The following is a 12,945-nucleotide window of genomic DNA, read 5'->3' on the forward strand; positions in this document are numbered from 1 at the left end:
TTGTTATTTAAGTGGGAGTCAGCTGTAACATAGTGGACAAAACATTGAATTAATCAGGATGCTTGTGCTTATTTCCCTTCCCCCCAGTTGTGTGCTTTGTACAGATTGTCCACCAGGTAAGTTTAGAACCAGTTTTCTCTTTATAAAATGGAACTAAAGTGTCTATCTTATCAGGTTGTTTAGAAGACTAAATGAAAATCATTCACTCAATGAGAAATATTGTGAAACATTTAGACAGTGCCTGCTACATGCTAAGGACTAAATATAAATCAAAAAATAATACTATATACTAGCTTCTATAAATCACAGTCTTCTTTAATCTGTATGACCTCTGTTCCCAAAATCCAGTTGCCTACTGGGCAGGTATCTGATATCCAGTAGGCTCCACAGTAATTCATCTTTCCACCCTCCCTGCCAAGTTTTTTGTCTATTTCTTACCTTGTTCAAGGGCATCTGTATCCATTTATTCATCTAAACCAGAAACGTGGGACCTATCTTAGCACCTTCCTTTTTTACCTTCCTCATCTGAAAAGTACCTCAGTAATAGCAATATGTAATTTTAGAAGCCTTATAAATAGAGCCGTTCTTTGTCCTCCCTTTTAGCAACACCTCGAAGAGGAAGAATTAAACCACCACTGCAAGTGATGGGTTCTGCAGAAAAACCCGATGTACCTAAAACCTCACAAAGTGGAGTGGACAATGCTGTATCTCTTGTATCTAGACCATCTGAAGGAAGAAATACTGGAGCTAATACAGACAAAGTAATTTTACTTTGAAAACATTTTTTAAAATATATCAAGTCATTGTAGAAATACATATTGAGCTAATTTCTTTTGCAAGCAGAGAGTGCCTCACTTTGTTTAAAGCATCATCACGTTGTGTATATATATATGCACACACACATACACACGTATGTATATACGTGTATGTATATACGTGTGTGTGTGTGTGTGTGTGTGTGTGATTTATTGTTCTTGAAACTCAGTTCCTTCTGACAGGATCTACTTATTAGGCTAACAGTAAAATTGAGGAATATCCATTCAGTATAACTCTGATTAATGTATTCAGTAGGAGAAATGAACTTGGCATCATTCTTTAGTTTATTATACAGGTTAGTGACTTCTAGAAATATAAGATACAAGTGGACTCTGTCCTTAGGTATCTCAAAGTCTAGTGTGGAAATCAGACAAATTAATAAGATAATTATAATATTGTGTAAATGTTCTCATATTGTACACATAGGATGCAGTAGGAAACTAGTGGAGGGGCAGTTACCTAACTCCATAGCTGGAGGGGAGGGTGAAGATCAGGAGATGCTCTTTAAGGAGGTGGAGAGTGAGTTGGGTTTTGAACGGTCAATAACGATTAGTGAAGCAGACACGAAGGAGAAGGGCATTCATTCCAGCTAGTGGAAAGGACAAAACAGAGAATAACTAACAGAAAGTTATTTCTTGGAGAGATAAAGGAGGTTTGGAGATACAGATAAGTAAGTTTGTAGATGAGAAATGCCTAATAGTTTTGTTTCCTCTGAAGTGTGAGGTGAACACGGTGAATATGTCTTGGCCGTAAGCTCAAGTAGTGGGCTCAGGGACATGTAAAGACTTGAAGCCGTTACGAAGAGATAATGGGGAGGGCAAGTAAAGGATAATGAAGAATTAATAAAGGTGTTAGGTTGAAGACCCTTTCAGTTTAAGACTGAATTTTATCATGGCATCAGATCAGAAATATGTGTCATTTTCTCCAACGGAGCACCGTAAGAAAGAATAGGTAGTAGATTAAAAAAAAAAAAAAAAGGTCATGTGGCCAAAGGATGAATGGTGCGAGAGTTGAAGATACTCAAGGAAAAAAGTCAAAACTAATTGTTCAAATTAATTGGCTCAATGTTCCGTTCTTATGGTGCTGCTGTTCAGTGCTGTGCGTGGCCCTGAGTGTGGCAGGATGGTGGGCGTCCAGGCCTGGACTTGCTTGTACCAGTCAGCGGAGCCCTCCTGTCACGGGAGCAGCAGCATGTGCCTTCATGCTCGCCCACGGCTCCTGTCCTGGGGTGGAGAAGTGCCCGCTAGACCAGGTAGGGAGGACGGCCGGCATGAGGCACCGCATCTTAGCCTGGAGGGCATGTATTTCCGAGTGTGATGGCAGATTATCATCAGAGCTGTGGCTATGGAAGGAGGGAAGCTTGGTGGAGACAAAAAGGTACCTGTTCAGTGGCCACAACTTTACAGAATCCTTTAATATTCTAGAATTGCCAAACCTTGTGTGTATGTTAGTGAAAAGACAGTAGATGCAGGTTGTGAGATCCGCTGCAGTAGACGTGCCGCGGCGGTTCTAGAAATCGTCAGCTACAGATGAGAATGGAATCACTGTACTAGCTGTGCATGAGGTCAGAAAGTCTGTAGGCTCCTCTGCCCTGTCTGTAATGACAACTGTTTTCTTGTGTTTTAGGGTAAACAGTATTCTGGAATGGGCATAACTTTCATGAAACCATAGAAATACTATCCAACTTTTAGTAACAGGGCAAATTATTTTAAATGTTAAACTTTGATACTCTGACTTCTAAGAGTTGTTTTCATGTAATCCCTTGATTTAAATTTACATTACTGTGTTTTCTATGTGTTTTAGCACATCGAAACTGCTAAAGTTGTAGGGAAGAAAGAGAATAAGAACATTGAATTCCCAAACCAAAATATTAGTAAGTACTTTCTTGGTTTAATTTCACTTTCTCTTTAAAAAAATGTAATCATTTCATATTTCCCTTTAACTCCACTGGCTTCATTGATTTGAAAAAGATTTATAATGAATGCATTTGGCTTTATGAAAGGGGCTTAGAGGTTACAAGGAAATATAATACAGTCTCCATTTCTAAGAAAATTGATCTCTGTATCCTAATATGTGAATCTTGATCAACTTTTATACCAACTCCCATTTTACCCTGCCAACTGCACAAAAAATTGAAAATGCCGTAATTTTTGTTTTGTTTAATTTAGATGACCTGCAGGATGTTGTTTCAGATTCCAAGGCAGTTGAGAAAATAGATAAGCCTATGTAAGTATGAAGAAAACCATCAAATAAGTTAGTATATATTAATGTTGTTTTTACATAAATGTAATAAATTTAAAAGAAAAGGCATTTATATTCTTAGAATGTAGTATTGGCTCTAGTACTAATCAGCTCAAGTGTTACTGTGATTGCACAATGGTGAATAGTCTGTGTCTTTTCATAGCCACCAACATAACTCTTTCCCAAATTGAGACTTAAAATGAATGAGATTTTTTAAATAATTAAGTATGAATGTGAAGAAATTTAACCTAGTTTAAATACACAGTAGAACATGTAAGATATGTGAGATATATTTGAGATATCTTTAGGTAGATACCAAATAATAGCAATAATGGAACTTTTTAATAGTTTTTAATCTGATCAATTACATAATAAGTTTTAAATTTCATAATGACTTAGCAAAATGTTTTCATACTTGACTAATAAATTGCTATCGGTAAACACTGACTAAACAAAAAATCACAGTCTCATGTCAGAGTCATAGGCTAATGTTTTGTAACACATTAAGCAAGTTATTTTATTTTCCAGGTTACCTGGTGTTTCGGGCAACATCTGTGGAAATAAAATGCCCTCCAAATGGTCATGCTGGACTCCTGTAACAAATATTAATTTGTGTAACAACCAAAGAGCAGGCACTTCATCAAGAGACACATTCAGTCAAGGTGAAACAGCATTTTCTCTGTATACAATAGTAGCTCAGGGAAATACTCATTTCTTGGAATGTCTAATATTTTTTATTTTAACAAATTTATGTATCATCAGTTTATTAATTTAGTAAGGATTGGTTTTTATTTTTCCACTAGGTGTAACTGTCAACAAAAAACTTAAGAAACAAAAATCATCCTCTTCCGTATCTGAGGATAATTCTGAAGAAACAGGAAAGGTGCGATACAAGAAAAAAAAAATGCAGCATAACAAAATAGAGAAAGCAGAAGTAGGAGTTTGCAAAAGAGACACTCAGCAACGACTAAATCATCCTAAACATTCGGAGCAGAAAAGCACTGAAAATACCAAGCAAAGTGATTGGCATATTGAATCTGAAACTACTTTTAAGTCCGTTCTCCTAAATAAGACAGTCGAAGAATCTCTGATCTATAGGAAGAAATACATACTGTCAAAAGATGTGAATCCTGCTGTTTGTGATAAGAGCCCTTCTCCTAGAAAAAATGTGAAAAGTCATAGAAAATCAGGGAAAAGATTAACGTCAGAACTTAATTCCTGGGATCTGAGACCAAAAAAAATGGTGAGTTTTCAGTGTGTTTAGTTTCTGCACACCTATAATATGCCCAGTTAATAACATAAGACAGTGAAGGAAGCTTGATGGGTTGCTGCAGATTTAACATTTGTAAGACCGGGATCTTTAAGTCTCCAGTCTGCGAGTGAGCACCTCCTGAACTCCCTCTCCTCATCCTTGTCCCTGGCCCCCTCCCAAACGGTGTGCCCACAGGTGCAAGGCAGGTGTGTAAATAGGTGTGGCATGAAGGCACCCTGCAGCTCCTTGTGTCCTCCTGATGGTTTTCTTCCTCTCTGTCCTGCAGATGCTTTGAGTATTTGGAACTGTCTGTGTCTCTCTTGTGGTGCTTACCTTTCTTTTATTTATTTTTTATTTTTTAAAAAATATTTTATTTATTTATTTGACAGACGGAGATCACAAGTAGGCAGAGAGGCAGGCAGAGAGAGAGGAGGGGAGGCAGGCTCCCTGCTGAGCAGAGAGCCCCATGCAGGGCTCGATCCCAGGACCTTGGGTCATGACCTAAGCTGAAGGCAGAGGCTTTAACCCACTGAGCCACTGAGGCGCCCCTTACCTTTCTTTTAAAAAGTGATTATTTGTATCTATTTTTCTCCTTGTTTTTACCTATTAGAGTGTAAAGACTATGTTTTATTCGTCATTTATTTTCTTGCATGGCCCCGTTCAGTTTTGCACATAGTAGCATCTGAAACCATTTCTTGTATTATTGCATTAGAGTTTGACAGGTTTTGTCAAATGAGAAGAAAAATTGTAGGTGGAGTGTAGGAGACTGTCTTCCACTGTCCTGTTGCTCATCCCCACTGGAGTCTTGACCTTCTCCTCCAGATTCATCATCTGTGGGATGCTCTAGGACAGCTTAAGCTCATCTTCACCATACTTTAGATGAAAAGTTTACTTTTTGTAGTAGTTACTATAAATATCTTTTGTCATTGCTATCAAGATACATTTTAATAACTTTTTTAAAAGAAAGTATTTTTTAAATTTTTTAAAGATTTTATTTATTTATTTGAGAGAGAGAATGTTATTTAGAGAGAGCACGAGTGGGGTGAGGGCCAGAGAGAGAAGCAGATCCCCTCCTGAGCAGGGCTCCTGACGCAGGGCTCAATCCCAGGACACTAGGATCATGACCTGAGCCGAAGGCAGGTCATAACTGACTGAGCCACCCATGTGCCCCAGAAAACTTTTTAATTAGAATAATTTCCACTGCCAGGGATAGAATCTGTTTTTCACTCTTCTTTAGAAGATCCAGGGTTTGTTTTGTTTTGTTTTTAACATATAATGTATTATTTGTTTCAGGGATACAGGTCTGTGATTCATCAGGCTTACACACTTCACAGCACTCACCACAGCACATGCCCTCCCCAGTGCCCCTCACCCCACCACCCCATCCCTCCCACCCCCCTCCATTCCAGCAACCCTCAGTTTGTTTCCTGGGACCAAAAGTCTCTTAAGGTTTGTCTCACTCTCTGGTTTGTCTTGCTTCATTTTCCCCCTCCCTTCCCCTATGATCCTGTCTTATTTCTCAAATTCCTCAAATCAGTGAGATCATATGATAATTGTCCCTCTCTGATTGACTTATTTCACTTAACATAATACTCTCTAGTTCTATCCACATTGTTGCAAATGGCAAGATTTCAGGGGTTTTTTGATGGCTGCATAGTATTCCATTATACACACATATAAATATATGAGGGGGTTTTGATGGCTGCATAATACTCCATATTGGTTTTTTTTGATGGCTGCATAATATTCCTGTGTGTGTGTGTGTGTGTGTGTGTGTGTGTGTGTGTACACCACATCTTCTTTATCCATTCATCTGTTGATGGACATTGGGCTACTGTGGACATTGCTGCTGTGAACATTGGGGTGCATGTGCCCTTCAGATCACTACATTTGTATCTTGGGAGTAACTACCCAATGGTGCAATTGCTGGGTCATAGGGTAGCTCTATTTTCAACTTTTTGAGGAATCTCCATGCTGTTTTCCGAGTGGCCCTTACCAGCTTACATTCCCACCAACAGTGTAGGAAGTTTCCCCTTTCTCCACATCCTTGCCAATACCTGTTCTTTCTTGACTTGCTAATTTTAGCCATTCTGACTGGTGTCAGGTGGTATCTCACTGCAGTTTTGATTTGGATTTCCCTGATGCTGAGTGGTGTTGAGCACTTTTTCATGTGTCTTTTGGCCATTTGTATGTTTTCTTTGGAGAAATGTCTGTTCATGTCCTCTGCCCATTTCTTGACTGGATTATTTGTTCTTTGGGGGTTGAGTTTGATAAGTCCTTTATAGAATTTGGATACTAGCCCTTTATCAGATGTGTCATTTACAAACATTTTCTCCCATTCTGTCAGTTGTCTTTTAGTTTTGTTGACTGTTTCATTTGCTGTGCAAAAGCTTTTTATCTTGATGAAGTCCCAATAGTTCATTTTTGCCCTTGATTCCCTTGCCTTTGGCGATGTTTCTAGAAGGAAGCTGCTGCAGCTGAGGTCAAAAGGTTGCTGCCTATGTTCTCCTCAAGGATTTTGATAGATTCCTGTTTCACATTTTGGTCTAGAAGATCCAGGTTTTATAGGCTTCTATTTTCATTTATTTTCCAGAGTGGTATTAATACCTGGAGAGCCAAATTTCTAGAGTTGATACAAAATGTCCATGTATTGGAGCATCTCAATATGCAAATGAAATACTTAATAGATAATTTGCTTTTGTTATTTATAATTAGACATCATTTCATTTGTCTGGACCAGGCTTTTTATTTTGTCTTTAATCTGCAGTTCACTTTCTGTGCCTTATTTGGCTACTTTCTTCTTAAACAAAATCCTTTTGGGTCACTTTCTCTTGTTTCTTAGTATGCTATTCTTCTTTCTAGTTGTAGCTGCTGTTTAGTTCTTCAGATGCAAGGGAAGTAGGTTCTTTTTGTCTGAATGCTGAATGTTCTGTTTTTATTTTAAATTGTTTCCCTTGGAATTTAGAATTATTCCACAGAATTTCCCTGAGCTAGTCATTGTTTTTTTTCTGGGACCACAGAAACTGATCATTGAAACTGTGTGCTCATTTTTTAAAACCAACTTCCTGTTTCCAGAAGTTCTCTTCAGTCTTTCATAATGTTGCTCCCTGTGTTACGATAGAGGACTTTCTGCCATTTGCAGGCATGATGACTCTCCTCTAAGGTAGTTATCTGGTCCCGCTTCCTGTTCACTGGACTAACCTAGAGAAACAGAACTTCTGCAGCTCGGTGGTACAGGTTTCCCAAGGCAGCTCCAGTCATACTGGAAGTTCCTAAACCATACACTCACTATTCTGGGAGAGGTTCATTTTTGCTACATTTTTATCAAACCAAGTACAGTAATCTCAAGAAGAGACATTAAATAGTAACTTATGATCTATATTACATATAAAAACATAAATGGAAAAATGATTGAAAATAGGCTTCCTGGTTGGCTCAGTTAAGCATCCGACTCTTGATTTCCTATCAGGTCATGATCTCAGGGTTGTGAGATCAAGCCCTGCATTGGGCTCTGTGATGGGCATGGAGCCTGCATGAGATTTTCTGTCTCCCACTCCCTCTGCCTGAAACCACCTCTCACTCTGGCTCTCCAGCAAAAAAAAAAAAAAAAAAAAAAAAGTAAATTTTTTGTTTCTATTATATTTTACCATACTTTTAAAAAAATGCCTGATTCCCAGAAAAAAAGAAAACTAATGATTAGAGTCAGGAGAACTCGTACCTTTGAGTATTATAGGGAATTTTAGCCAGATTATCTAAAATTATGCAGATGATAGTTGTGGTTCTTCCATTTTTAGAGTAATAGTATATTTTATTTTTTTTAAAAGTAATTCCTACACCCAACAGGGGCCTAAAACTTATGCCCCGCAGATCAAGAGTTGCACACTCCACTGACTGAGCCAGGCAGGTACCCTTAAAACAAAGTATTTCTTAACGCAGTTTCAGGTGTACAAGTACAGCAAGACTTCCCGTTTCCCCTTTGCCCACACCCTAGTTTCCCCATCATTAACATCTTACATCAGTAGGTACCTGGATTACGAATTATGAACCAGTATCAATACATTACTATTAACTAAAGCCTATAGTTTAGTTTAGAATTCAGCCTTTGTGTTGTATATTCTATATGTTTTGAGAGATGTGTGGCAACACGTATTATCATGCATAATAGTTTTAGTGCCCTAAAATTCCCTTATGCTCCCCACCCCCTCATACTACTGGCAGTCACTGATCTTCTGTCTCCATAGTTTTGCCTTGTCCAGAATGTCAGAGTTGGAACCATATAGTATGTAGTCTTCAGATTGGCTTCTTTTACTTAGTAATAGCAATGACGTTTTCTCCATGTGTTTTCATGGCTTAACAGCTCATTTCTTTTTACTGCTGAATAATATTCTCTTATATGCTTGTACCAGGATCGTTTAGGTGTTCACCTGTGGAAGGACATTTTAGCTGGTTTCTATGGTGTGACAGTTACGAATAAAGCTTCTGTAAATGTCCATTGTGCAGGTTTCATGTGGACATAAGCTTCCAGTTCATTTGGGAAAATAGAAAGGAGCATGATTCCTGGATCATATGGTCAGAATGTGTTCAGTTTCATAAGAAACTGCCTGTCTTCTGAAAATGGAAAAGATGGCTATACCATTTTTGCATTCTGAGCAACAGATGAGAAAATTCCTGTTGATCTAATCCTTGCCAATACCGGGTGTTGTCAGTGTCTTGGAGCTTAGCTACTGTTATATGTGCTTGGTGGTATCTCATTTTACTTTGCAGCTCTCTAATGACATACACATCTGAGCAGCCTTCTATATTTTTATTTACCATCTGTATGTCTTTGGTGAGTTGTCTCTTCCGATCTTTTGCTCACTTTTTAACTGGGTTCTTTGTTATTGTTGAATATTAACAGTTCTTTGTCTAACGTAGATACAGGCATGCCATGCTTTATTGCCCTTCACAGATACTGCATTTTTTAAAAAGATTTTATTTATTTATTTGACAGAGATCACAAGTAGGCAGGAGGCAGGCAGAGAGAAAGGAAGGGAAGCAGGCTTGCTGCCAAGCAGAGAGCCCGATTCAGGGCTCAATCCTAGGACCCTGGAATCATGACCTAGGCCGAAGGCAGAGGCTTTAACCCACTGAGCCACCCAGGCACCCCAGATACTGCATTTTTTATGAATTGACGGTTTTTGGCAGCCCTGTGTTGGTCAAGTGGATTGGTGCTATTTTATCACCAACATTTGCTGACTTTATGTCTTGGTAATTTTCATAATATTTCATAGTTTTTCATTATTATTATATTACTTATGGTGACCTGTAATCAGTGTTCTTTGATGTTATTATCATAATTGTTTTGAGGCACTATGACATCACCCAGATAGGATGGCGAACTTAATAAATGTGTGTTTTCTGACTGCTCCACCACCCGGCAGTTCCCCCATCTCTCTCCCTGTCATCAGGCCTCCTGGTTCTCAGGGACGTAACAATATTGAGATTAGGCCAGTTAATAACTTTACAGGGGCCTCTAAGTGTTCAAGTGAAGGGAAGAGTCACACATCTCTCACTTTAGGTGAAAGGTTAAAAATGATTAAGCTTAATGAGGCAGGCATGCAGAAAGCTGGTATAAGCAAAAAGCTTGTCCTCTTGTGAAACACCTTTATGAGATCTGGAGTGATCTCATAAGTTTGAGTGGCCTGGATAGAAGCTCAAACCAGCCACAAAATTCTCTTAAGCCGAAGCCCACTTAAGAGCAAGGCCCTACTCTCTTCAATTTTATGAAGGCTGAGAGAGGTAAAGAAGCTTTGGAAGAAAAGTCTGAGGCTAGCGGGGAATGGTTCATGTAGTTTAGGGAAAGAAGCCGTCTCTGTAATGTAAAAATGCAAGGTGAAGTAGCAAGTTATCCAGAAGATCTGGCTAAGATCATAAATGAAGGTGGCTACACTGAGGAATTTTCAGTGTAGGCAAGATAGCCGTATGTTGGGGAAAGATGCCATCCACGACTTTCATAGCTAGAGATAAGTCAGTGCCTGGCATCAGAGCTTCAAAGGACAGGCTGAGTCTCTTGTTAGGCTAATGCATCTAGTGACTAAGTTAGAGCCAGTGCTCCTAGGGCCGTTAACAGTTATGCTCAATCTACTCTGCCTGTGCTTTGTAAATGAAATTGCAATGCCTGTGTGACAGCACTTCTGCTTACAACATGGTTTGCTGAATATTTTTAAGCCCACTGTTGAGACCTGCTCAGAAAAGAAGATTCCTTTTAAAATAGTACTTCTCATTGACAGTACACCTGGTCATTCAAGAGGTTTGATGAAGATATACAATGAAATTAATGTTTTGTTTTTCTTTTTTAAAAGATTTTTTTATTTATTTGTTTGACAGCGATCACAAGCAGGCAGAGAGGCTTGCAGAGAGAGAGATAGAAGGGGAAGCAGGCTCCCGTAGAGAGCCCAACTTGGGGCTCGATCCCAGGACCCTGGGATCATGACCTGAGCCAAAGGCAGAGGCCTTAAACCACTGAGCCACTCAGGTGCCACAAGTTAATGTTTTCATTCCTCCTACACATAACATCCATTCTGCAGCCCAAGGATCAAAGGGTAATTTCTACTTTCAGGTCTTACTATTGAAGAAATACATTTCATAAGACTCTATCTGCCACAGATAGTGATCCCTCTGATAGATCTAGGCAAACCAAGGATTTAGTTTGGATTCACCATTCTAGATGCCATTAAGAACATTTGTGAATGGGACACCCTGGTGACTCAGTTGGTTGAACATCCAACTCTTTGATTTTGGCTCAGGTATAATCTGAGGGTCTTGAGGTCAAGCCCCGTGTTGTGTTTCACAGTGGGTGTGCAGCCTTACTTAGGATTCTCTTTCCCTTCCTCCACCCCCCAAAAAAGAACATCAGTGATTCATTGAAAGAGGTCAAAATATCAACATTAGCAGGAGTGTGGAAGAGTTGGTTCCAACCCTCATGGATGACTTTGATGGGTTCAAGACTTTAGTAGAGGAAGTAACTGGAGATGTTGTGGAAATAGCAGGTGATCTAGAATTACAAGTGGAGCCTGAAGATGGGACTGAATTGCTGCGATCTCATGATGAAACTTGAATGGATGAGGAGTTGCTTCTTATGGACGAGCAGAGACCATGGTTTCTTGAGATAGAATCTACTCATGGACTATGGACTCTGAAAAACAGTCTGAGGGTTTTGAAGGGGTGGGGGTGGGAGGTTGGGGGAACCAGGTGATGGGTATTACGGAGGGCACGGATTGCATGGAGCACTGGGTATGGTGCAAAAACAATGAATGCTGTTACACTGAAAAGAAATAAAAAATTTAAAAAAAAGAATCTACTCATGGTAAAGATGCGGTGAAGATTGACAAAAAAGAATTTAGGCTATTAATTGAACTTAGTTGATAAAGCATAGGCAGGGTTTGAGAGACTTGACTTCAGTTTTAAAAGAAGTTCTGCTGTGGGTAAAGTGTTATCAAACAGCATTGCATGCTGTGCAGAAATCGTTCATGAAGGAAGAGGCAGTCAATGTGGCAAATTTCATTGTTTTCTTATTGTTAGAAGTTGCCACAGCCACCCCGGCCTTCAACAATCACGACTCTAATCAGTCAGCAGGCGTCAACTTTGAGGCAAGACCCTCTGCCAGTAAAAAGAGTGCTATTGGCTGAAAACTCAGATGATTAACATTTTTTAGCATTAAAGTATTTTTTAATTAAGATATGTACTTTTTTAAAAGGCATAATGCCATTATACATTTAATAGACTATGGTGTAGAGTACGCGTAACTTTCATATGCACTGGGAAACCAAGTTCGTTTGACTCCCTTTAATGCATTTGCTTTGTCACTGTGTTCTAGAACCAGACCCGCCGTATTTCTGCAGTAGGCCTATACAAGGCCTTTATCAAATATGTGTTTTACAAATAGTTTCTTTCTGTCTGTGGCTTGTCTCTTTATTTTTGAAACAGTGTCTTTTACAGAACACAAGTTTTTAATTTTAATGAAATTCTGCGTCTCAGTTTTGTCTTTCGTAGATTGTGCTTTTGGTGTCATACCTAAAAAGGCATTGCCGAACCCAAGGTCAATCTAGATTTTCTCCTCTGTTATCTTCTAGGAGTTTTATAGTTTGCATATTACTTTTAGGCTTATGATCGCCTTTGAGTTAATTTTTGTGAAGGGTGTAAGTTCTGCGTCTAGATCCATTTTTGGTTTTTGTCTTTTGGTTTTTGGTTTTTAGCATGTGGATGTCCAGTTATTCCATCATCGTTTGTTGGAAAGACAAATTTATCCATTGCACTGTCTTTGCTTCTTTGCCAAAGATCAGTTGACTATGTATATGAGGGTATTTCTGGGCTTTCGGTTTGCTCTCTGTTTGGTTCTATTACTTGATTTGTCTATTTCACCAATACCATTCTACACTGATCATTGTATCTTTATAGTAAGTCTTAAAGTATGCTAGTGTCAATCTTCCAGCTTTGTTCTTCAATACTATATTGGCCATTCTTGGTGTCTTGCTTCTCTGTGTACACTGTAGAATCATTTTGTTGATATTCACAAAATAACTCGCTGGGATTTTGATTAGGATTACATTGAATCTCTAGATCAAGTTGGGAAGAACTGACATCTTGGCAATATTGAG

At 38.9% G+C, this 12,945-nt stretch overlaps 1 protein-coding gene across 2 annotated transcripts in view; it reads left to right on the top strand.

The window, feature by feature from the left end:
- The window catches only part of SYCP2 (synaptonemal complex protein 2), a 60,986-nt gene that overhangs the window by 26,681 nt on the left and 21,360 nt on the right, over positions 1 to 12,945 (top strand). For both annotated transcript variants that reach the window (XM_044262736.1, XM_044262735.1), the window contains 5 exons: positions 604 to 761; positions 2,620 to 2,689; positions 2,985 to 3,042; positions 3,586 to 3,719; positions 3,861 to 4,300. In XM_044262736.1, coding sequence (XP_044118671.1) covers positions 604 to 761; positions 2,620 to 2,689; positions 2,985 to 3,042; positions 3,586 to 3,719; positions 3,861 to 4,300 — 860 coding nt within the window. The remainder of the gene's footprint in view (positions 1 to 603; positions 762 to 2,619; positions 2,690 to 2,984; positions 3,043 to 3,585; positions 3,720 to 3,860; positions 4,301 to 12,945) is intronic.

This window comes from Neovison vison, chromosome 8 (genome assembly GCF_020171115.1).
Source record: "Neovison vison isolate M4711 chromosome 8, ASM_NN_V1, whole genome shotgun sequence".
NCBI classification, from domain to species: domain Eukaryota; kingdom Metazoa; phylum Chordata; class Mammalia; order Carnivora; family Mustelidae; genus Neogale; species Neogale vison.